A 25,572-nucleotide genomic window follows, 5' to 3' on the forward strand; every position below is an offset into this window, starting at 1 on the left:
CCAAGTACACCCCCTCATCACAACAACACTACCCGATGGCAGTGGCCCCCCAGCAGGACAATGTGCCCTGACACACTGCAAACACTGCTCAGGAACAGCTCGAGGAACACAATAAAGGGCCCAAGGTGTTGACCGGGCCTCCAAATTCCCCAGATCCCAATCTGATCAAGCATCTGTAAGACGTGCTGGAGCAGGTCTGATCCATGGAGGCCCCACCCCCCAACATACAGGACCCAGAGGATCCACTACAAAACGCCCTGGTGCCAGACACCACAGGACCCCCTCAGAGGTCTTAAGTCCATGTCTTGACAGGTCAGAGCTGTTTTGGCTGCACAAGGGGAACCTTCACAATATTAGGCAGGTGGTCATAATGTTATGCCTGATCGGTGTATCATGGCAATTTACAGAGAAAGAAAAAGAGAGTGCACAGAAAAAAAAACTGCATTTCACCTGTTTAGGGTATAAATGTTCACCTGTTTTGTGTCTTCTCTTCATGTCTGTGACATATTCTACATATACAGACATTAAAACTGTAGTGAAATGCTGGTGCGATGGTCAATCTGACCTGTCTATAGATCATTTTCAGGTCGATTTCTGCCAAGAACTGTGCGTGTGTTGCAGCAAAAACAGGCAAGACTCCGAATGTCCAGATGAAGCAACGCAGCTTGACACACGTGTGAGAAGCGCGGCTTCTACATCTAGTGTAAATGCAAAGTGAGCGGTAACGCCAGGTAGCAACGCCGCACAGCAGCACTGCACGTGTCCACTGCCTGTTAGCACGGGAGCTGCTCTGTTGTTGGCGGCAAGAATCAACACAAACGTCTTCATCTACTCCTGTCTGAGGATGCCAAGACCCAGTGGATTCATTTTATCTTTGATGGAAATATGACAGAAATGTCCTCACATTGACTGGAAAACAGTTGGATGTTTGTGTGTGTTTCAATCACGGACTGCTTAAAATCACAAGCTCGAGCATGAGTTGATTTTACGATGCACTGCATTATCTACGAGGGACTGTAACAGTACAAGCTGAAGAATAGATCAATACGTGCTCTCTCTGACCCGACTTCAAACTTAGAAGATCTAAGTTTTGCCATGTTTTATTGTATGTTGCATTACTGTTATTTTATAGGTCGTCAGCCTGTTGAATCAGGCGTGAGCATTTCACTATGGAAATGTGGCTTCTCCCAGTCCAGGGCAATGTTAAGCCTCATTTGACACCAAATAAATAATGAGTAGGAGGTATGGGGCCGTTATTTTCATATTGCTTTTTGCGTTCATACCGCAGCTAGCATTAGTTTTGTTATACAAATATTTAGTTATGTACAAAAGGAATGGTCAAACTACAGGAATTCATTTGCTTGTCAACTGTGTGTGTCTTTGATTAGCACCCAAACATGTTACATTAACTCTGGACACTGTTGGAGGCCGGTGTGCAGCCCATAGAGCGAGCACACTAGAGCCTTCCGCTGACCGAGCCGGCTAGATTCCGGTTTAGCGCCCTGGCAAACTTGAATGGGAATAAAATAATTTTAATTTTAATTTTATTGGTCCGATTGGCTCCAGTTATGACAGTGAAACGAGTCATATCGCAGGGGTCGTGATACTCCAAATAATTTATCCACCGACGCTTCTTTCACAATGTTAGCTTACGCAAAGTCTTTTTGGGCATCACGTGGCGTAATTACAAGGTTTGACCACTACAAAAACTAGCTTCAAAGCCTGCCGCTCTTCCTGAGAGCTTGTAAGCACCCAGCAGTGAACTTGCCAACACCATATAAAGACCGTTATAAAGTTTGTGGCCTGCTGGGCAGTGAGACTGAGGGTCATACGGATCATATTCCTTCTTTAACATGTGAGGTGGTGACATCTTTGGCTTAGAAGCGGTACTTGTGGTGATATTTATGGTAGTAGTGCCTTTAACTGGAGGCTAAAAACGGTGAGCTGTGCTAGCTTAGGGATTGTGAGCTGACCAATCAGAGCAGACTGGCCTTTTCGGGAGGGGGGGCTTAAAGAGACAGGAGCTAAAACAGAGCGTCTCAGACAGAGGATGACTACAGAGCTGCAGCACTGGACAGTATGATGTGTTTTTTGAGCATAGAGTATGTAAACCTATTCTAGCAGTAACCCAAAAGTGTGAACATTATGCATTATGTGTCCTTCAAACGCCTTCATGTTAATCTGACTACAATTCAACATGCTGTTCTAATGTCTGAATAAGCACATAAAGTACTTACTTATCTTGCTCAGTCGGCCCTGTGACATTTCTGACATTCCTATTAACAAGTCTGACCTGGATGCTGTCAGATGAATGTAGAGGCTAGGTGAAGTAAAACAAAGAGGGAGAGAGCAGGGAAAATGTGTTTCTTGTGCCATCTTCTACAATGACTTTAATTAATCTATTATCTCAATCATCATCTCTTATATACATTATCAGACTGATAAACTAGGAAACACTTTGACAGACACAATTCTGACGGACACAAAAGCTCTTGAGGATCAGATCAGAATAAGAACCATTTCTTGCAGTGTGACTGGGACAGAAGATGTAAAAAACAACAACAACAACAAAAAAAAACTGCCTTATACAACTAGCGTAATAGCTTGACCAACAGTCTCTCATGATATTTCTTATGTTTATTTATGTCCACTGCATGGATAAATGAACATCCATTACATCCATTTACATATAGAGTGTGAGCAAAGAGTAGCCCATCATTCACTGCTTGTGAAGTGTCAGATGACATAAAACAGGCAGCAGAATTCACTCTCTAATAACGTTAAATGATGAAATTGGTGCGTGAATGTATTCGTGGATTCACTATAAGATGCATGAATAAATGTCCCACGTGCGCTCAGTGCTCATTAATTCAGACTTTAATGGTATGTAAAAGAAATTCCTTTTAATCATGCACATGTAATTGTGTTAGTTTCCCTAATGGTTGATCATACTGAATGCTACAGTACATAGTGTAACCTTCTAGTGGGTGAACCTTGGCCTGTTTGCATAAAAGGATTATGGTCTTTGGCTTATGAACTCATTGACTCGTTAACAGTGGCATGCAAGACCCTGAAAGAAGCAGCGTCGACCAGGGGGGAGGACCTAGCAAAGGTATGAAGAGAGTGATGAAGAAATAGACATTTGGGCTGGAGACTTGATAATCAAGTGATTTCTGAGAGTAGCTTTCAGCTACCTTGATGTTTCAATTTGCCAGCTATGCGTCCCTCATGCCCCATCCTAATTTGACCCCTTAATCGTGTCAACTGTGATCCCCCTGCAGGTCTGAATGCAAACACACCCCTTCCTTCCCTTTTGTTTCTTGTAATTTCATTCTGTCTGATCGAACAGATGCCTCTTCCTGCCTTATTTGCATTCCAACTGATCTAAACAAACAAGGAATGCATCGTTTTGTTAAGTGTTACCTACTGAAAGAGTCGGAAGGAGCTGTAAAACATTCTAAAAACCTTGTCTTCAACTTGCTCCCATTACCAGAATGTTTACTTCACATAAGGAAATTAAATATCAGCTTGTAGGAAATGGCATGCTTGTTGCACACAAGTGCCTCTGGAAGCAATCGGACAAATACTTTTGGCTCAGAGGGCTTTTAAATGACAGAAGTGCTAACCAACTGCCCCATTGCCACATAAGTCCCATCAAACTGAGAGGAAAAATATTTGGCAGGCAAACATATCCGCTTTTCTAAACTGCTCCACGAGCCACATTTTTTACAATAAACAAACAAAAATTACACAATGTGCTCAGTAGACTCTCATAGTTTCTACCATACCACCATCTAAGTGTTAGCAGTAACTGTCTTCGAGGAGAAACGTGATAATGTGAGGTGAGCCTCAGCTAAAATCACTATAAAATCAACTCTCTCTGTCTGTTACCAGTAAAAATTTAGTTACCATCACCATGGCAACCGATAACAATTAGGCCAAGGTAGAAATAGATGTGCCAAGGAGTGCAGTTTAAAACACATTGTGGCACGCGCACACACACACACACACACACACACACACACACACTTCTTCAAAATTGGGGCTTTTACACTAGCTTACAAAAAACAATGTTTTTTGAGCGTTTTTTAAAAGCATTATGAGGCATGTATATGGCTTTATCACAGAATATATGCAATGAGGGAACACATTTGTTGGTTTACATATTAAAAATTGTGATTCTCATGTTTCAACACCACTACTGGCAAAAAACAATGTTCGTTGCTTTCATGCTACATAAAGAAAAGTTAAATCACTCAATGTGCTGAAAACACATTCATTTGCCGCCCTTTCAGTGACTCAGATGATTTCTGATGAAGAGATTTGTCTTTCTTTCAAGAGAAAAATCAAATGATAAATCCTGAGATATTGTCTAAAATATTTATTTCAGAGGATGAAAGTTTAATTTTGATACCTCTGGAGAGTTTCAAGTTTATAACTACAGCTTTTAGTTTTGCTGCTTAAATATGCTACAATATTTGTTATAGTGACAATACTGCATGCATGTGAAAGCAGCATCTCATTAAAGCCGAGTGTACGACTTTTGTGAAGCTATCTATGTCAGTGCATCTAACTGTCTGAATTTAAAATAGCAGACAACGCATTGAGAACAGCTTTTTGTTTGTCTATGGTGCAGTCACTTTCTGCTGCATCAAGATCGCAGTGTGCCATCAGTGCGCCTGACCACACCTCATTTAAGATGAATATACCCAGCGGCGCACAGGTGAATGCAGATACAATTGCTGTTTACACAGCGTGGGCGCTGGGCGTGAAAATGACAACTGCGTTGGTCTGAAATGAGCAATGACACTCACGCTGCACTGTGCGATAGAGCCCTAGGAGTTTGTTGTGAGCATGCTTAAATGCTTACAGTGACAATGCCAACATGCTCATATTTAGCAGTATGTCTACCATGTTAGCATGCTAACGTGTTAATTACTAGCTAACTAATACTACTTTTTGCATGTTGACCTTTTGTTGGCCTTTGATAAAAAGTCATGGGATTTATCATCTTGTGGCAAATGTGAATGTGTGTGCCACATTTCATGACAATTCATCCAAAACCCCAAATGTCTTCCTAGTGTTGCTACAGGGAAAGTCAGAGAATCACCAAAGTCATCAGGATTCAGCTCTACAGTTTTTAAGTTATGGGTTTGGTGACCATTCAACGAGACGACGGCACTAGCGACTGCTGGCTGTGTAGTCTTTATAATTGTGTATTTTCACAGTCTTATAGTTTATTAGTTTTATGACAAACTACGACTTTGTCAAGTTGAAAAATTATCTTTTAAACTGATAAACATCATCTGTGTAATTGATGGCACAATTCCAGCAGGATCAAAAAGTTATTTGTCTCTCACCTTTCACTACTATACGTATTTTCTTCCGAAATAACATCCAATAGGACAAACAGGGAGGGCCGTGACTTCTGCACTCTTTAGTCTGGACCAAAGTGGTGGATCGACCGACAGAAAGACCAACATGCTGCTGGCATGGCTCAAAGTCACCATGACAGGATTTTTACCAAAATTCAAAAGGGAATGACTAATTGTGCTTTTGGTTGGAAATGCTCTCAGTTCTGTGCAGTCTGTTACACAAGAAACAAGAAAGAACAAGAACAAGAAAGACACAGAAATCAAGAAGCTAATCAAAGTAAGCACCAGTGTCGGACTGTAATTACTAGATTTTAAGCTCAGTTCAAAAGTTCCCCTGTCTTTGGTTAAAAAACATCTGTTAGGGTTTGAAAAATACAGACAGACCATGTGTGTGTGTGTGTGCGGGCATGCACTGAATGTACAGAATGAGCTAATAATGTGCTGTTTGTGTTGTTCTCACGCAGTGTTTGCCTCCGTTGGGCTTGTCCAGCTCCCAGGTAGAGGTGGAGATGCTGTGCTCTGTTAGGGAGAAGGGGGACGCCCGGCCTGTCCGTAGAATCTCCAGAAGGGTCGACTTGCCCTGCCTGGCTGGACCAATCACAAGCATCTTCAGCAGTCTACAAGGCTCTGCCTTTCGAAGGTGTGCTCGGAGGAAAGCCAGGACAGAAGCAGGACCTGAAAAAATCAGTGAGATAAAGATTTGTTTTTCAGGGTGTTAGAAATGACATTACAACGAAACCATACACACGGATATTTAACTTCACTCCTACATTTATCTAGTCTAGTCAGGTGAGCTGACAGGCTGAAACAAATGGACATCTGAGCAAAACTGAGGTTGCTGTCATGGCCAAGCTGTTTGAGTCTATTGGGAAGTTGGGGCTGTCTTTCGCTGTTGGTGGAGGTGTTGTGAACTCTGCACTTTTCAGTGTTGATGCAGGGCACTGGGCTGTGGCATCTGACCGGTTCAGAGGAGTGCAAGATAGCGTTGTTGGTGAAGGGACCCACTTAACCATCTTTGATTGCCACTCCGGTCCACTCAATGTGCCTGTGATCACATGCAGCAAAGATCTGGAGAATGTAATCTTCACATTGCGTATCCTCTTCCAGCCGGTGACCAGCCAGCTGCCACGCATCTTTACTGGTATTAGTGAGGACTACGATGAGAGACTGCTGCAATCCATCATCACAGATGTCTTACAGTCTGTAGTGGCTTGGTTTGATGCTGGTGAGCTCAGTACCCAGAGAGAGCTCGTCTCTCGGCAGGTTAGTGAGGACCTTGCAGGAATGGCCTCCACCTTCGCCCTAATCTTGGATGACGTTTCACTGACACACTTGAGCTCTGGCAAATAATTCACAGAGGTTTTTGAGATGAAGCAGGTGGCTCAGCAGGTGGCTGAGGGCCCATTTCATCATAGAAAAGGCAGAGCAACAGAAGCTGGCGGCCATCATCTCAGCAGAGGGAGATTCACAGGCTGCCTCCAACTCGCTGATGGAGGCTGGTGATGGTCTGGTAAAACTACTAAGCTGGCGGAAGCAGAGGACATCACTTCCCTGCCCTCAGGACAGGGTACATTGCTCCAGTTGTCCCAGTGATAACAACGTCTCGCCTCACGTCTACTCACTCTCTCTGTCACCAGCCATTACATGGGCCGTGGAAGGGCTGGTTGGAGGATTCAATAAGGACTCCCAACTTCACACACATTCCTCCCACTCTTTCTCTAACCAACTCTGCTGATAGCAGCGCGGAGGGAGACGAAAGGTCTGCGATGGACCAGTTATTAAGTCCACCCATGTGTGAGGAAGTGGAGGGTAAACTATATCTAATACATTAATTATTCCTTTTTTTCAGAAGTGACAACGTGATAACTTCTCTAAAGATTAGTCGTTGCTACACAGTGATTTAAAGCACTGCATGTGTGGAAGCAAAGGGAAGTCAATTTGTGATTCCTTTAAAAGATAATAAATCATGATGCCATTACTCTGTCAGTGTTGTGCTGGAAAGTTTCATCACATTGTTTAACTGCTTATATTTTAATCTGAAATGAAAGGCTCTCCTTTGGATTCACTGACATAACTGACTAGAGATGATTTATTCTTATGACTTCACTTCTCTCTGTGTTCTGATCTGCCAGAGCCATTAAATGCCTGGAACAGTTCTACTTCTAGTAAATGATTTCTTCATGAATAATAGAGGCAAACCCAAACTACTGGAATGTGCCTGTTGGAGGATGAGCCTTCATTCTTCACGATCGTCCCTGTGTGTGGAGCTTGTGTGGAGAAAATGTAAAAGCCCCATGATGCAGAAATGGCTAAATTTAATGAAACTGTCTTTCTAAAAAAAGAAGAAAAAGCCCAATAACCTCCATGTTAGACAAAGTATTTAGAAGAGAAATGAAGGAGAGCAGTAAGATTATTATCCAGACTCTCTGTTTACAGACTGCAGTGAGGGATGATGAGCAACATGCTCACTGTCAGTTTGATCTCCAGACAAAGCGCTTTAGTTAGTCTGGATTAACTGTCTGACCGCTTATGTTCCTTAACCAGTTTCTTACTTTAAGCCTTTTTAGAGATATCACCATGTTCCCAGATCTTAACCCAGGTTATTCACTTGGTGACGTGATAACTCACTCCATGATGGCACTGAACTACTTCAATTCAAACCAGATTTTTGACCATGTAAACCATAGTTTTCCTCTAAAGGAGATGTTCACAGTTGTATGTCTGAAAGCCATGCTCAGATGCTCAGATGAACAGTGAAAAACACGTGTTGCTTGCTGTTCAAACTGAAGAGGTCCTTTTCTTTTGAAAGTGTCTTTAAAGACATTTAGACTGTACCTTCTTTTCTCACTTCCTGGGGGACATTGGCAATGTTGAGGTCTTCAATGTCCAGCTGCCACAGGTTGGAGAGTTGTCCGAGCTCTGCTGGAAGGTCCCGGATCCCAGGATTACTGTTACCAGAGCAGGTGAGACAACATGAGTCAGCAGTTCATATTAAAGATAGGCTGTTCAGAGACACCTATCATCCACATGTCAGATTTGAATAAAGTAATAAGTTAAACAATTCCTAATAAAATGACATTCAATGGACTTTCACTGAAAGAGGCAACCAGGGTTTTAAAGGTCCCCTCCAGAAACAACAAACTGTGACTCATTAGTTTTATTATCATGTTAAAATCCTTTAAACTACATCTACTCCTTCAAAAATCCTGAATCTATCAATATGCAAATATATGTCATTTAAAAAGTTTAACTACTTCATAGGAGATTGTCTTCTTCACTGGAAGCTTCAGGCTCCCACATCACACTTGTATATGCTGATAATTAGAGCAGGATTATTGTGGCCAAACAAATTCACAATAACTATATTATTGCAATATCTATAGAAGATAATCAGTCAAATGTATCAATAACTTTGTCTCCCTTGTGTTTTGTCAAAATCAGTACATCGCGACACCCCTACTTCAAAACTACTGGTGATGTCGCAAATCACGCCTACAGGCCCGCCTCTAAAGCTAGATGAATGATCCATCAAGATCAATGAACACAGAGAAACTTTACATGCTGAGCAATGAATGTGAAAACAGCCTTCTCACGTCAAACTATGCACATACATCATTCTACACGGTGAAGCTCATTCAACAAGAAATAAGAATAGAAACACATTTTTGACTGGAGTCAGACGGATATGTTGCGAAAGAAATTTTTGGCAGCAGTAGGACTCTGTGAATCCACAACTTCCTAAACTATTCAATCATTCTGGGGGGTGTGTGAAAGCAGAGCTGTGTGTTTCTCGCATAAAACAGCTGCAAACAGCTGTAGCAGGACGACAGACCTCATAACAAGCAGTGGTTCCCATGGACGGAGATGTTTTGGGTGGTTTGTTACTCAACCCTTTGAACTCTGCAACAGAAATGGTCTGCCAGTTCCTACATTGTTTTAATCACATTAATGATCCAAATGCAACACAGTATATGGGAATACGGGATTTGTGACAGACTTATAACCAGCAGCAGTGCTGAAAACAAGCAGCAAACTGGCAATCTAAATTATAATTTTGTTTATTTCAAGATGTACTTCATGAGGGCTAAAAAGGTTACATTTAATCTGGTCCTTGTGGAACAGATAGTGCTGACATGCTGCCTGCCAGCTCTGTGAGCACCTGAGTGTTGGTGGATATGGCCCCAGTTACAGAGAATCTTGGCTAGTGTATGGACAAATGATCTTGCATCCAGAAACTGGTATGTTTTACATCTTTATCTTGAGCACTGACAGAGACAAGAGTTCCCCCTGCAGAGAAATCAGAGTCTAAAACTTGTGCAACTCTCGGACATCATCTGTCTATGAATGAAGAGCTGGAAAACCACAGATCAGGGGATTTCTGTATAACCAGACAAACATAACATCAAGAAGGTGAAGGTTTGCAGACACACAGAGGGACTCACTTAGAGAGGTAGAGCTCAGTGAGGCTGTGCAGACCACACACTGATTGGGGAACACACTCAAGCTGGTTGTCGTTCAAGTAAAGCACTTCCAGTGAATCCCGCAGAATCATGGAAAACTCTATGGGACACACTGCCAAGACAGAGCAATACAGATGATCACAGCACACAGCAAATCACTATGTAAGGTTTAGTAGCGAGTAGCTAACACTGGAGCTGACTTGGACTCGTTTGGCTTCGTCTGTGCCGAACATTTCCAAACAAGAAAAACAACTCATCATCTTCCGTAGAAGTGAATTGTTGGCAGGATGTTATCTCTCTGACACAGCATGTGAAGCATTGTGTAATACTAAAATAAAATACACTGTTACACAATAATGATGTCTTTAATCAGACAGCATTGTAACAGAGATGGACATGACCCATGTTGGAGTTACAGGACCGTAATCAGATAATATGTTAATACATCCAGTGGGGTGAAAATCATATTTGGTGGTGCAGATGTTTTTGTATGTATTTGTATTTTGTATATGTAATACATGAATGATTTAAAGCCTGTCTGGTAGGTCTTCCTCTCAGGTCTGTTTATTTCCAACAAAGCTTGAAATATCAAAAGGTTAGTGTGAAGTAACAGGCTGGACACACCGGACGCCTGTGTACTGCCAAGCTGCTGCTGCTCACTCGCCTGTTTGTGTTCACATAAGCAGCTGCAGTGCCGCATGATGATGTCCATATGACTGTCTACAGGTCGTGTTCAGGACGATTTTTGCCAAGAACTGCGCATGTGACACGGTAGGCTAGAATCCGAATCTCTAGATGACGTGACGCAGCAGCCTTGCTTGACACGCACGCTGTCCATGCATCCAGTGTGTCCAGCCTGTACAGGGTCACAGATGGGTCAATTCACAGGGGAGGATAGAAAGTGTGTTGCTGACAGCCACAGTGAGTCCTGGTGAGGTATGTCACAGAGCAGCTGTTCCCAATACGTAGTGAACCAGGACCCCATCGAATGAAGATGATTAATGAGAACCAAAATGAGACCAAATGCCCCGAAAACACAAATTTTAACTTTGTGGACTCAACTCACGGTACACGATCAATGGAAATAGGCAAATATTGCATGTCATCAAAAGTCTATTTACACAGTCAGTCAAAGATAAAAAGTTTCTGTAGGGAGATTAATCTTCAAGAGGAAAGAGAGGTCTCACCTAAATAACAAAAAATAATACTGACAAATGTTTGAATGTATGTTAATTGCTACAATCACAAGTTCATACCAATGAAGAGTCGAAATAATGACACGAACAATGTTAGTTGTCCTGACACCATCCCTAAAATCTAAATTCCACATCATTAGTAGCAAGCAGGAACACTGTTATCGCATCTTTAAGTTTATTTGTATGTCGGGTCTAATTATTTCCATGTATGTCGGTCAGATCTACCTGGGTCTGGGTCCCTCCTGTGCCATGTAGTGAGGAAGGCCAGCCTTCTGGATTTGGGCTCCTCCTCTGTCCTAAAAGACACAATTTGAAATATAGTAACAAGTCAAATAAACAGAGTGCACTGGCAATGAAAAGGATGATCTGACAGTATACGTGTATTTGAGCTTAATATGAGTCAGTTGTCAAGAAATATTTATAAGCATGCCACTTGTTCTGACAAGAGAAAGAGCGAAGGTATTGAGCTGAAGAGATAAACAGTCATGATAGGTAACAGATCTGAACTGTACCTTTCGTCAATTATGCCTGATTAGTCATCAAGAAATGTAAAAAATTTAACCAAGGTATACTTAATAAAAAATATACAAATTGAATCAGAATAAATCACATCTCGATCTAGAAAACAATGGATCACCAACTTGTTGACTGAATGTCAGACAGACTGTGATGTGCATTAAAGCTGCATGTTTCTTCACACGGTCATTAACACCACTGAGGATGAATGAGTTGTTCAGTGACAGTGTAAACACACACACACACACACACACACACACACACACACACACACACACACACACACACACACACGATAAAGTGTTTATCTCTGTGGACCTACTTGCCCAGCTGGTTCCTGGAAAGATCGAGGGTCCTGAGCCGAGAACACTTCCACTTACCGGGGGCTGGAAGTGTTGCAATCTGATTCCCACATAATCTTAAGAAGACCAGACCCTGATGGGAGGAGGGGTGAGATACTATGAACCACACAATCAGCTGGATGACTGGATCACGGGTCACAGACTATCAGAGACTTATCAGAACATGGTGACTATAATTCACTGAGCTCAGGATGAACGTGTGGTTTCTCACATCAATCAGTTCGATCATGGATATCATCTGTTTTCATTATTTCAATTAATTGTATTTGTTTTGAAATAATCATTATAATAATGCACCATTTAATCACTGAATACTTTTTGTATGAAAATATTGGTCAGAACGAACCCAGTGGACTACAACTTCTGGTGGCGTTTGAACACAATTATTCTTTTGTTTCTCTCGTTCTCTCTCCCTACTTTGTTAGTTCTGTGTTTAAGATTCTTAAGAAAGAAAGAAAGACTTGTTTCAAGTAACCCTCAAGATTAATTGTGAAATATATCTACATATTATCAATTAATAGCAGGGGTGGGACATATCGATACCACATAATGTATTGTAGTCTTCCTCTTGTGATGTGATTATCGACACACTGGTGTGCAGATTCCCCTGAGAGTTTGACTTCATGACTCCTTGTGGTATGAGGAGAAGAACTGTGTGAGCCATCGTAACCTTCCTTTAAACATCTGAACTCCAGAACTGCTCTGCTGCATGGCAGTTTGTGGCTGTCTTACACTGGAGAGATGACAGATGTTTACAAGTTTCTGTTCCTTCTCAGTTCATGTCAGATTTTGTGAAACTGACCCGACAATGCAGTGAATAAATACAAAGTTCCTGTACTTTGCCTTTTTCAGGGGTATTTTGTGTTCATGAGTTAGACAGATTGTGATCTATCATTAGACAATTGTCTTGCAATGTTTCTGTTATCGCAGAATCGCTTGTGGGCAACATATCATGAATGGTATCTTGAGTTACCCTCTGATTTACAACCCTTTTTAATATAGTTTATAGTGGACTTATAGTGGAGCATGGAGCACTACAGCCAACCACAAGGACACAAGAGTAGCTTCCTATATAATCTTGTATTACTGAATGACAAAAAAACAAAAAAGGTCACTGGGCCTCATGCAAGAACCTGTTTGTGCTCCCAAATCCCAAATCTCACCTTTTGTTCTGTGAGCTTTGTTTGCACAGGATTAAAAAGGTAGATTCAGCAAACTCTCTGACAGACATCATGACAAACTGCTTGTTTCAACTTGATGAATGAAACTTGGTATTCATATGATGACGTCATAAGTATCATCAACACCCTTGTGAAACCTGTTACATATGACAACCTGTTCTGCTACACTTGTAGGTGAGTTTCATTCAGAGGAAGAGGAAGCTTACACCACCGGCCTTAACGTCTGACATTTGGAAATCACCTGACAAAACCATGAAACATCTGCCACTGTCAGCAGTGGTGTTAGGGAAACATTACTGATACTGTCAACACGGTACGGTCAGAGGAGAGCTGTACTGTGAAGGACAGAAATAGAAGAATGGTCTGACATGAAGTTAGATGATAAAACATGTTTTGCTGAAAATGGGAGGACAGAATACATTCTATTACAGGTCACATGTCAGCCATGACGTACATCTAACTAATGAGACATGCTAAATGAATGAATGGGTCAATTCTCTGAAATCACACATACGAGCCACTTCAGAACACATCTATGTTTCCTGTACGAGGCCCACAGCTGGACACTTCTTTCTTTCTGCTTTTTCCTTTTCAGTATGATTTGGCACTTCTCTGCTTGTGTTGCTACATTCACACACTGGGCATGTCCCACACACTTATTTGGTTTGCTATTCTATTGAATAGCTCTATAATCCAATCCCAACATGTTTCCATCGTTAGTGTTGGCACAGTGAGCCAAATATTTTACATCTAACTTGTAAACTAACTCCTGGTGCTTCTGAGCTGCACAACAAGAATGTAAATCAATGAGCCAAACATGGAGCCGACCACACAGCAGCAGCGCCATCTGGAGGCTTCTTAATACATCACACATAGGAGTGAGTCTGACTACTGTGTTTGCTTTAACTAATATGTATTTATTTTTGTTTAATCCATAGACTTTTAGTTATTTATTGCACTTGAGTGTGGTGCTGATACAGATGTACAACAACAGATCCAGATGATGGCTCCTACCTCCAGTTCAAAGATATATGAGGGCAGCTCCTTCAGGCTGTTCTCAGAGAAGTCCACTTCCTGCAGCTGGGTCCTCCAGAAGATGGAGATAGTGTTTGGAAGACTCTCAATTACATTGAAAGAAGCTTTGCATTGTTTCTGTACAGGACGAGAAAGAAGAATATTTATGTGTGGAAACATTTCAGCTGTTACTTTGTGATTTTGAATATTACACAAGAAATATAGTAATATAAATCTATATCAACATATATCTAGATAATGCAATGATAGTTGCCACTACATTGTTTTTGTCTCTACTTTTTGAGAGAAATTTGGCAAGAGAATGGAAAAAGATTTGGATAGTTTAACCAAAAACTGGTTAAACTATCAGGTGAAGTCTCGTAGTCCACAAAACATTTCTGGAGCTTCACAGTAAAACAGAGTTGTAGCATTCTGCTAGACAACTGAAGTAGATGGGGACTTGTTTTGAAACGTAAAAGTACAATGGAAACAGAACAGAACATCACATGGCTGCATACAGCTTACCCAGCATATTCCAAGTCTCCAGAAGCCCAGAGATCCTAAACTGATGTGTTACGAAGTTATTTATACCCGTTGCTTTTAACTGAAATCCTCACTGTAGCTGCTAAGATTAAAAGGCCTGTTTATCAATCAGTCTCTATTTGTATAGAGCCAATTCACAACAAAAGGTATCTCATGACACTTTCCAGTTTTAGCAGGTCTGGACCATGCTCTTTAATTCATTTATTTACAGAGACCCAACATTTCCCCAATAAGCAAGCACTTGGTGACAGTGGCGAGAAAAAGCTGCCTTCTAACAGGCAGGGTACATGCAGGAATCCTGGAGTTACGTCTAATACTTTAATACCTTTGTTAGACCCTTTCATACATTTTAAGACCGGTCACATCAGCGACACACTTTAATGGTGATGTACAGAAGCCACAACAATAATTACAGCTGTAAAAAATGAAAGATGAATATTAATAAAACTAAAAGTCTAATAATAATAGTCTAATGTGTGTGCATGATCTTGACAGCATGTCGAGAATGTAAATAACATAACATTTTTTCAACTCTTTAAGACCATTTTATGTTTGCTCTGTTTCCACCGTACTGTCACATTTTAAAACAGGTCCCCATCTACTTCAGTTGTTTAGCAGAATGCTACAACTCTGTTTTTCTGTGAAGCTCCAGAAACGTTTGGTGGGCTACGAGACTTCACCTGACTTTCCAATGGTGTGGGTTGGCGTAGATAATGATTTTGGGGTGAACTGTGCTTTTAAACCATACAAATTATTTTCTATTCTATTGCCAAATTTCTCTCCAAAAGTACGGTCTCTGGTCTGGTTTCACATTGTTCTTATTGTAAATGAATCTCAGGGAAAGACCAAAAACACCAAGATGTTTGTCTGTATCACAAGACTTTGTGACTCTCCTGCCGGATAACAATGATAAAAGAAATGTGTACAAACACACAATAACAAAACACAATGCATATGTTCAAAAACACTTAGTGTGAACATTGATTGTCCTCTGGCAGAGAAACCTCTCCAACAGATTTTACTCGATCCAACAGAGTGCCTGACTTAAAATAGATTGCAACAATCCAGACATGATACATGAACTGCTGTGACTGTTTACCTATAGAAGGCAAATTAGGTACACTATTAAACAATTATACTGGAAAACAAATTTCATACAGTAATACCCAGAGAACATGGGCAACAGCAACTGGAATATGCTAACTTGATTAAAAGAACAATCCTGTGAAATCACCAGATATAACAAACGGGAGGTGGATGACGATCCGTCTGGTTTCTTACCAGCGGACAGGCCCAGGGGTCAGGGAAGGTGCTCAGTTTGTTCCTGCACACATTGAAGAAGCTCAAGGATTTCAAACAGTGCATGACTGCTGTGGGCAGACTGGTCAGACAGTTATCAGACACATCCAGCTCCTCCAGCTTACGCAGACCGATCCAGTTTGTAGCTGACAGAGTGAAATGGGATGAGAAGAACAGAACCACAGTGTAAATCAGAACTCACTGATTCTGGAGACTTCATCAAAAAACATGTCCCACAAAGAAAAGTGCTCATTCTGTTGAAAATTAATTACATTTCATTTTCTTGTTTAAAATAGTCATGGTTGATCATCTGTGGGTACTTTGTACAAGTGTAACATTTTTACGTATGTTTGTTTATAATTTTATAATTGATATGATTACATGTCAGCCCAGTACCCGCAAAACCAGTTGTCCAAAAACATTTGAACTTGATTAATAGAAATGTGAAAAAATCATGTAAGATGTATAAAACATATTACAGAGTAGAATGTAAAATATCTTTCAAACTAAAAGCAGTGAATTTTCAGCAACATTTATTTTTATTTTGTGGTTAGTCAAAATGTGTCTCAAGTTTTATATATTTATGAAAAAGCAATACAATCAGACCCCCACGTGGTCAACTATTCCCGTGAGGACGTCTTTTCCAACCTCCAAGTTTGCTAAAGGCATCAAAGTCAGAAAAGCTGCTATAAACTGGGTATTTTTCTATAATGTTCACATATTTATTGATGTCACAGCCATCACATGTCAGGATTATTTTAAATTATGACAGAAATTAATGCATTTTGAGAAGAAGTCAGAAGCAGCTAGCTACAGAAAGAAAACAAGATGGCTGCTGTATCCAACTCATGAGTCTCTTTTTGTCACCGCTCTTGTCAGATTTGCTGTCGGACAGTGGTGACACATAGTTTGACGGTGTTGACAAAAACACACATATTGTCCCTAAATGGAGCCTTGAATATAACTTAGGATCACAATAAACAGTTATATGGCGATGTGATGTTTCATGTTAACTTCTTTATTTGTAATGTACACGCTTTCTCCTTCACAAACAGGCCTATGTATCCCAACATAAATATGACTCCCAATGACTAACACTATCAATGAATTTACAATGAAGTTAAACATTAACTAGAAAATTTGCATATCCTGCGAAAATACAGTGTGAATGCTGACGGCTGAAGTGATTTGGGAAAAACTGCTGAATATACTGGAAAATACTTGCCTGAAATGCACAAAACTATAACAATGAATGGTCAAGATTTTGCAGAAAAAGCGGAATTTTTCAAAAGCTGAAAAGTACAAGGCTGAATGGGCTTAGAAAGCTGAACATTTTGATAGCTGAACATAAAGCTGAAGCAGTAGCAGAACCAAAGTTGAAAATTTCCCCATAAGAATGAATGGGAAAACACCTCCCAAACTCCTGCAGGTCTAGAAAAAAGTGTAATGGTTATGGCCAAAATATTTATACAGTGAGTAACAGGAGACATTGCTGAACTCTGTGACGTGTTTTTTTTTTATCTCTGTAGAGAGGTAATCCTTACATGTTCCCTTCAGCAGGTCTGTGGCTTAATCCAAAGCTCTGTATAGATAAGAAACCCTTCTACTGGAAAGTATGTGCCAAAAAAGGCATATGTCCTTAAAGGATATGTATGATGGGTCTGTACTTAAATAGTTCACTATGTTAAAGGAGCAATATCATACACCTCAGAATCAATTTTGGAAATATCTCCAATTTACTTAACCAGCCTATTCCGAATCCTCAAGTTACTCTGTTCGGATCCGATACCCTTGGTGAAACACTTAATGTCTTTGGAAAGAGCAAGGAAGCGTCAAAAACACGCCGCTGTGGGATAGGCTAGGTGATCATACAGATGGCCTCAAACAGACATGGGAGGCAGACTTCAATCAGTCATTTAGTGATGAGGAGTGCCATCTTGTGCACTAAACACTAAAACATCCTCTCGTGAGATTAGGACCAAATTAGTGCAATTCAAAATTCAAAATATGGTTTATTGGACCCCTGCAAAATGATATGGGGTTGGATTAAGAGAGGACTCAACACACTGGAGATGTGGGGGCACCCCAGGGACCCTTGTTCATTTACTTTGGTCTTGTCCCAAGGTTCAGAGATGGTGGTCAGCAAATCATGACAACATTGCTTTGGTTGTTGGTAAGGAAATCCCATTGCTACCTAGCCTGGATGTCTTGGGTGATTGTGCCCGTTTAAAGGGCTCCCCTAAACCACTGGCGGGGTGGATCCACCAGTCATCATGGGCCAAAACCTCCTTTTTAGAGAATGGAAACTGGTGGATCTTCCTCCATCCAGTCTATGGTTTACCCAATTAAGTGTAGCGGCAGCCTATGAAGAGTTGACATACAGGTGTGAGTGACTGAATGAGTGACTCATTGTGAGCTGGTGATGTAGGCATGCGGCCCCTGTGGTTCAGTGTTGGCATTTAAAACTAGTAGACAACTAAGCTCTCCAGTACAGTGTAGCTGTGTATTATTATTGTACTTATTTTACATATATTTGAGTACAGTCTATCCTTTTTTTCCTTCTGTTTTTGTTGATTTATGAGGTCTGTTCACTATTGTTTGTTGTGGTTGTTTTGTATTTTCTGACAGTTACTTTGTTCTGTAAACATAAAAACAATAAAAAACATTTTGGTCATAAAAAAAAAAAGAAATAGTTCGAACTGGAGACTGTCATGATACACTGGACACGCTCTTTCAAGTGTATGTAAACTTTTGACCAGGACTGTATGTCCGGTATGTGCATCTAAAAACCGCCAGCAAAACTACTGCTGCTGCAGAGCTTTCTTCACTGATGCAACCCTTTTAAAATGACCTTGATAGGAACTGACTACAATTTAGTTTCTATATTGTTTAAATCTATATAAAATCCATATTCAAATTTTGTTTCAAAATACGTAGCTAGATATAAGATGAGTTGGGACATACTGGTAGGGATGTCAAACAGGAGAGTGAGTTGGTTCTTGGCAGCACAAAGTCTCTTGATGTGGGTCAGATGGAGAAGTCCAAGTGGCAAACTGGCAAACTGGTTGTTGGAGAGATTGACCTGCCGTAAACTGAAGCACAGGACAGAGAGAGGCTCAGAGGGTTTCTTTTATACACAGATACACCAGATTATGACTGAGTCTAGTGATCAGTGTTGGTTTGAATGTTTCATCTCTTTAAGACCCCCATCCCAAAAAGTCCACTCTGCTCGGTCAGCTCTCACAGGCCTGATAAGGCACCACTCACCATTTTTCTGCCCCCACTTTGCTGGTGTTTTTACAACTTGGTCCATGCTGGGTACATGGCTGAGGACGGACGATGACTGTAGACAGACTGTTTGATCACAACACTGCAGACCCCTGACAGCTCATTTAAAGGCTGAATATGGGCTGTGTACATTTCTCTGTGGACTGAGTGTTCTGATACGTTCACAGTATTGATATAGCACCGAGACCTGCTTTATAATCAAAGAAGACAATGAAATCTCATTTTCTACAATGTGGGGGCTTTAAGTGATTGAAACTACAGGATTACAGAAGTATCTTCAGCAAACTGTAAAAACTAAAAGTGATCATTACTAATGGGAAAAGCCTCTTTCAGTACTGTATTATTATAATATTGAATTATTATCAATGATGCATTAACAGGCAAGTATCATTTCTTGCTATCTGGTAAAGAACGGGCTTATCTAAACCATTTGATATACAGTTATGTGGTTGAATGTATTTGGTTTTATATGCTCATTATAGGTTTTTAAAATCTCAATCTGCAGTGTAACCAGTAATATCTGTCAGATAAATGAGGTGGAGTAAAAGACACAATATTTCCATCTGCAATGCAGAGTAGTACATCAGACTTTCACTTCATTTCAGTGCAAAGTACTTGACCATTGTTCACCACTGTTATTTTTGGTGGAAGCTGCCTGTTCCTCCTCATTGTGCTTACCAGTAAACTTTTTTGCAGAGATATCTCTGTAATGGACACACAGCTGAATTTGATACTGATTCATGTCACAATGTGGACAGAAAATGTGTATTCGTTTGCACGTCCTTAACTGGAGGACATCCATCATATCCAAGATGGAGGACACTGACTAGCTGCTGGTGTCCTGGTGTGAAAATATATTTGTCTCAACTGCATTTAACTTGGATGTATTTACCTTGAGCAGATGACCTCCTGGGAGGTGTGAGCAGCCGGCAGCTCTTTCAGGAGGTTATTAGACAGATCTAGAGTTTGCAGGCGGATGAGACCCCAGGGCACCACAGAGGGCAGGGCAGCCAGGCTGTTGGAAGACAGATCCAGGTGGGTGATACGTGATGAGACATCCATGAACCAGTCAAGCTCCAACCAGGGCAGCTGCAGACCACTCCAACACACACTGACAGCCTACACACACACACACACACACACACACACACACACACACACACACACACACACACACACACACACACACAGACATTGATTAATCACGTTTATTTTTGACAACATGAAGCAAATGTATTTCCATTTTCAGCTATATGCTATGTTATATCCAAACAAATGTACTTAACTGTTATTTTGTATTACTGTATTTGTTAAATATTTTATTCATAAGCATAAATTCTTTGAAGCTTAACACGAAGTTTGATTTAAGTCAGAAATTTTAAAATCCAGTCTAGTCGAGATGAATTGAAAACAAAAAGATCTCCTACACGTTTCAGAGTTTTGTTTTTCAATTTTATTCATGCATTTTTATTTTGATAGACAGGTTTCCAATTTACAAACAAACAAGGATACGTGTGCTTCTGAAAAGTCATCATCACCATATCATGATAGCTTATATAAGGGCATTTTCAGTCATTTGATTTACATTATAAACTTGCTGAAAACTGCTTATTGTTACACGCGAGGGATGGGACAAAATAAGATTTTATGAATGTGATTAAAAACTCGGGATAAGTTGATGTAGTGAAATCATTATCTGGATACACTTGAACTGGGAAAATCATGAATATCCTCCTGAGTGACTTGAAAGAGCTGCCCGCCATTTATTTATTCTTCAATTAATGCAGGAGGACCATATAATTAATGGTTACTTATTTAAGATTGTTTACCTTTTTGTAAATAAATTTTACTTGTACTTGCACTTTTTTTCATTATTTTCATAATCCCAGACAATCTCTTTCATTTCTTCTCCTCAGTTTGCCTAAAAACTGATCCAAGTAAAAAACCTGAACTCTACACAACCATCACACTGATTACTTTTATGATGCATGAAGTTAATGGCATGAATATAAACTCTCACATTTGTTTTTATTTTTATTCTGCATTGTTATCTACCCCTTACATGGGCCCACATCTTACAGAGATATTGTTTAGATACCCATCTATCCCTGCAGAGCTCTCTGAGAGAACATCGGTCACAATTCATTGTTGTGGTCAAAAGCTAAACAGGAAGAAGAAACAATGATAAATATACACCCTAACGATGGCGCTTCCCCACATTTATAGTTTCAGAAACACATTTCCAGAACACATACCTCCTCTCCCTCTGCGGTGGAGGTTTCCTGTAGTTTGAGTCTGAGGAGGTGTTTGCTGAAAGCTGGATGGTCCATCAGAGTGTAAGAGGAGAATCCTGCTCCATTCTGCAGAAGGAACTGAGCTATCTCTTCATTACCTGCAACACAGAGCACACTGCTCACTCCACTACTCACTCCACTTATTCTGTTCACTGTACCAGCCGTGGACAGTTTTCACTCAGTATCTGTCACCAGTACATCTCCAGCTCTTCTGCAAATACATGGCTTTATATTTTTCTAATCTGTGCTTCTGTCATAAAGAGATATAACAATATTTTAACTAAAAAGATCTTTTCAATGTGTTGTAGACAACCATAGTCTTGATGGCATTCTGATTTAGTGTTGTTGTATGTTGTGTTATATCACACTACTTGTTACCATACAGTGTATGGATAAATTGATTAGCCATGATGTGATGCTCATAATGAACCTGCTGTTTGTTTTGTCTAGTCTGATAAACTCTATTCCAACAAGAAGACTACACCCTTTACAATTCTGACAAAAAGAGATAAAAGGAAGCATTATTTGTAAAATTTTCCTATGAAGAGAAAATACAAACAAAAAATACAAACATTAAGCTGTAGGCAGCTTCAAGTTGTATACAGAAGTCTGTCTGTTCAGCAATAGCATTCAGTTTTGTAGCACAGCAGTCTCAGTCAAGACTACAGTTTCAACTTCAACTACTACTCCAATAATATGAGCATAAGCTAACTACAGTTTGACAGCAGCCATAAGAGGAAATTAGACCATGGAATTGGGCAAGGTACAATCGTTGTTCGTCTAGTCCAGATATTTTCAAATTGTAAGGTAAGCCCTCCTGGAAAGTTGTGACAGTGGTGGCATGGAGGGAAAGATGTGAGGGAAAGATGCTCCGTGAGATGAAAGAGACATGTGCATGTCAGTGTTAGGAGCAATAGGAAAATGAAGGTTTTTGTAGTTTAGCCCAATGGCTTACTAAACGTGTCAACTTTTGCAGCAGCGGTGGCTGAGACACACAGATCATGGAAGTAATGAAGGTACTTTCAAACCCTCAACCCCAGATTTTTGTCACAAGTTCAATCAAGACAAAATTCATCATGAATTTATTTCATTAATTCTGCTTTGAAATCACAGAAAAAAGGCACTCTTAATATCCAGTCTTTAATTTGTAAATCAGAAGTTCTGGGAGCACAGAGGGCACTGCCCGGTGGGTCAGGGGGAGCGAAAAAGTCACAGAATGCATCAAGTCCGCGGTGCCTGGTGCATATTGGACAACACCTGGGGGCTAGCTGTTAAAACGAAAACCGTCATCATAAACACAGCACTATTTATGTAGCAGATCCAGCTCAGCACTGTTACATTCCACAACAAAGTCATCTTAGGTACACTCAAACAAACCGATTCCTGCTCAAGTAACAGCCATAAAAACATCAAACTAATTTACAATAGGGGCCTGGTGGAATTACCTAGGGCCAAAAGGACAAAGGACACCCACAAGACAGAGATAAGGTCTGTTATACAGAGTAGCAGAATCTTAATGATGTTGCACCACCACTGAAATCAAATCAATAATTTATATGAAGTTATCAGTCAAATATCTAAAAGTCTGACTTCTCGATTAAATTGACCTCCATTCTCCACTTCAAAGGAATACACAGAATTCCGACTGGATCTAAATGAAAATTTGTATTAACTTAGTAGATATTAACACAAATGATTTTAAATGAAATGATGATCAAACATGAATATTTACCAAATACAAGCATTCAAAATGATGATAGTGAATTGAGTGAGGAATTGGGGAATGGTGGAGGAAATGATCTGTTCACTACAGATTCAAGTAATTAATATTGAAAGGCAATGTGAAAATTGGATGTTGAATTATTGTCAATAAGACTATTATTATTATAATATTAATTTTGACCAAGTCATGAGTAGTTGAGAGGGTGGTTTAGCCTACTTTTAAATGTGAAGGCAACTCCGGAGTTGAGAACTCGATCAGGACAAAGCACTGGATGTGATGGACGGAACCCCTGCATGGCGAACTGTGGGTGTTCTGGTCCCAGAGACGAAGTGTGGTTCAGTTGAATGGTTCTCATCACTATTTGACTAAACAATATCAGGATTCTACAACATTTCCTTCGCTAATTGTAATAAGATGTATCCTGTGTCTACATATGTAGACAGCAGAATTCATTATTAATAATTAATCAATTAACCTCCCCCAACCCTCACCTATGAAAGCCTTACCTGCTTCAGCCCTGTCTCCTCTGAAGATGTTCACACACTAATGACAATCTGTTTCCTTGACCAGATTCCCTCCTCTCTTCTCCAAAACATCTCACATGACATATTGCCTTTCGTTACCACCCTGATCAACTCCTCCCTCACTTCAGGCCGTATTCCAGCTCCTTTCAAGACAGCTACAGTAAAACCACTCCTAAAGAAACCCAATTCAATTCAATTCAATTCAGTTCAATTCAATTCAATGGGGCTTTACTGGCATGAAAGTTTTACAACAATGTTGCCAAAGCATCAAAACACAATTTGTCGAAACACTCAGGCATAACATAACAAACCCACCCTAGAAACCCACCCTAGACTCAACTGACATCCGCAACTACAGACCTGTATCTTTAATTCCTCTCTAAAACCCTGGAACGCGCCGTCTACAACCACCTGTCCTCCTATCTTTCACGAAACGACCTCCTTGACCCTAATCAGTCAGGCTTCAGGACTGCTCACTCCACTGAGACGGCCCTCCTCACAGTGACTGAGTCCCTCCGTGCCGCCAGAGCCTCGTCCCACTCATCAGTCCTCATTCTCCTCGACTTATCATCTGCGTTTGACACAGTCAGCCACCAAATCCTACTCTCCACTCTGGCCGAATTTGGCATTGCTGACTCTGCTCTAACCTGATTCACATCATACCTGACAAATTGCACCTTTCAGGTCATGTGGAATGGCTCCTTGTCCAACGACTGCTTTCTGGAAACTGGTGTCCCTAGAGGCTCTGTACTAGGACCACTTCTGTTTTCACTATACACTAGATCACTAGGCTCTGCAATCACATCACATGGATTCTCTTACCACTGTTATGCAGACGACACCCAATTGTTCCTCTCTTTTCCCCCATCCTGCGATACCCACGTTGCAACGTGCATCTTGGAATGTCTGGCAGACATCTTCGCTTGGACAACTGCGCATCACCTCAAGCTCAACCTTAGTAAAACTGAACTCCTCTTCATCCCAGGGAAAGACTGCCCCCACATGGACCTGTCAGTCACTGCCGAGGATGTCACAGTATCGTCTTCATCGACTGCGAGGAACCTGAGCGTAATCCTCGACGACAGACTATCCTGTACCCCCTACATCACTGCGGTGGCCCGATCCTGCAGATTTGCCCTCTACAACATTTGCAGGATCCGGTCTTTCCTCACAAAGGACACAACGCAAGTCCTGGTCTGAGCGCTGGTCATCTCCCGCCTGGACTACTCACTCTTGGCTGGAATCCCAGCCTCCGCAACTAAACCATTGCAACATATCCAGAAAGCTGCAGTGCGCCTTGTTTTCAATCTACCCAAATTCTCTCATGTAACCCCCCTCCTCCGTGACCTCCACTGGCTTCCCGTTGCAGCCCGCATCCGATTCAAGACAATGGCTCTGGCCTTCAAGGCCGTCAACGGAACTGCACCTATCTACCTCCAAACACTGGTCAGACCATATGCCCCAGTGCGAGCACTACGCTCTACTACATCAGCTGGCCGGCTGGTACCGCCATCGCTGAGAGCAAACAAAGGCCGCTCAATGAAGTTGCGACTCTTCTCTGTTCTGGCGCCTCAGTGGTGGAACGAACTTCCGACCAATGCCAGGACAGCAGGCCCCTATTGTAAATCTGTCTTAAATGTTAAAAGCTGTTCTTCTTTAGAAGTGAGAAAACTCTCTGTGACGTCCTGTTGTTATCTGGAGCAACCTCTAGTGGTAACTCTATCGTAATGCGCTTGAAAAATGTTCGTAACTGAATGTAATACTGAGATGTATTCCTTTGTTTGTCAAATTTTACAG

The 25,572-nt window shown here is 40.9% G+C and overlaps 1 protein-coding gene and 1 pseudogene across 2 annotated transcripts in view; one reads left to right on the forward strand and one right to left on the reverse strand.

The window, feature by feature from the left end:
- The window catches only part of lrrk1 (leucine-rich repeat kinase 1), a 104,648-nt gene that overhangs the window by 50,784 nt on the left and 28,292 nt on the right, over positions 1-25,572 (reverse strand). Inside the window, exons 6-15 of the mRNA XM_084354121.1 lie at positions 21,490-21,626; positions 20,127-20,353; positions 18,911-19,038; positions 15,929-16,092; positions 14,105-14,242; positions 11,870-11,982; positions 11,257-11,327; positions 9,818-9,947; positions 8,211-8,323; positions 5,836-6,050 (exon numbers count right to left, since the gene is read on the reverse strand). Coding sequence (XP_084210247.1) covers positions 5,836-6,050; positions 8,211-8,323; positions 9,818-9,947; positions 11,257-11,327; positions 11,870-11,982; positions 14,105-14,242; positions 15,929-16,092; positions 18,911-19,038; positions 20,127-20,353; positions 21,490-21,626 — 1,436 coding nt within the window. The remainder of the gene's footprint in view (positions 1-5,835; positions 6,051-8,210; positions 8,324-9,817; positions 9,948-11,256; positions 11,328-11,869; positions 11,983-14,104; positions 14,243-15,928; positions 16,093-18,910; positions 19,039-20,126; positions 20,354-21,489; positions 21,627-25,572) is intronic.
- On the forward strand, positions 6,219-6,968 carry LOC311259044 (prohibitin 1-like; annotated as a pseudogene). The gene has a single exon. The product of its transcript is annotated as a prohibitin 1-like (transcript).

This window comes from Pagrus pagrus (genome assembly GCF_965226575.1).
Source record: "Pagrus pagrus genome assembly, chromosome: 1".
NCBI lineage: Eukaryota > Metazoa > Chordata > Actinopteri > Spariformes > Sparidae > Pagrus > Pagrus pagrus.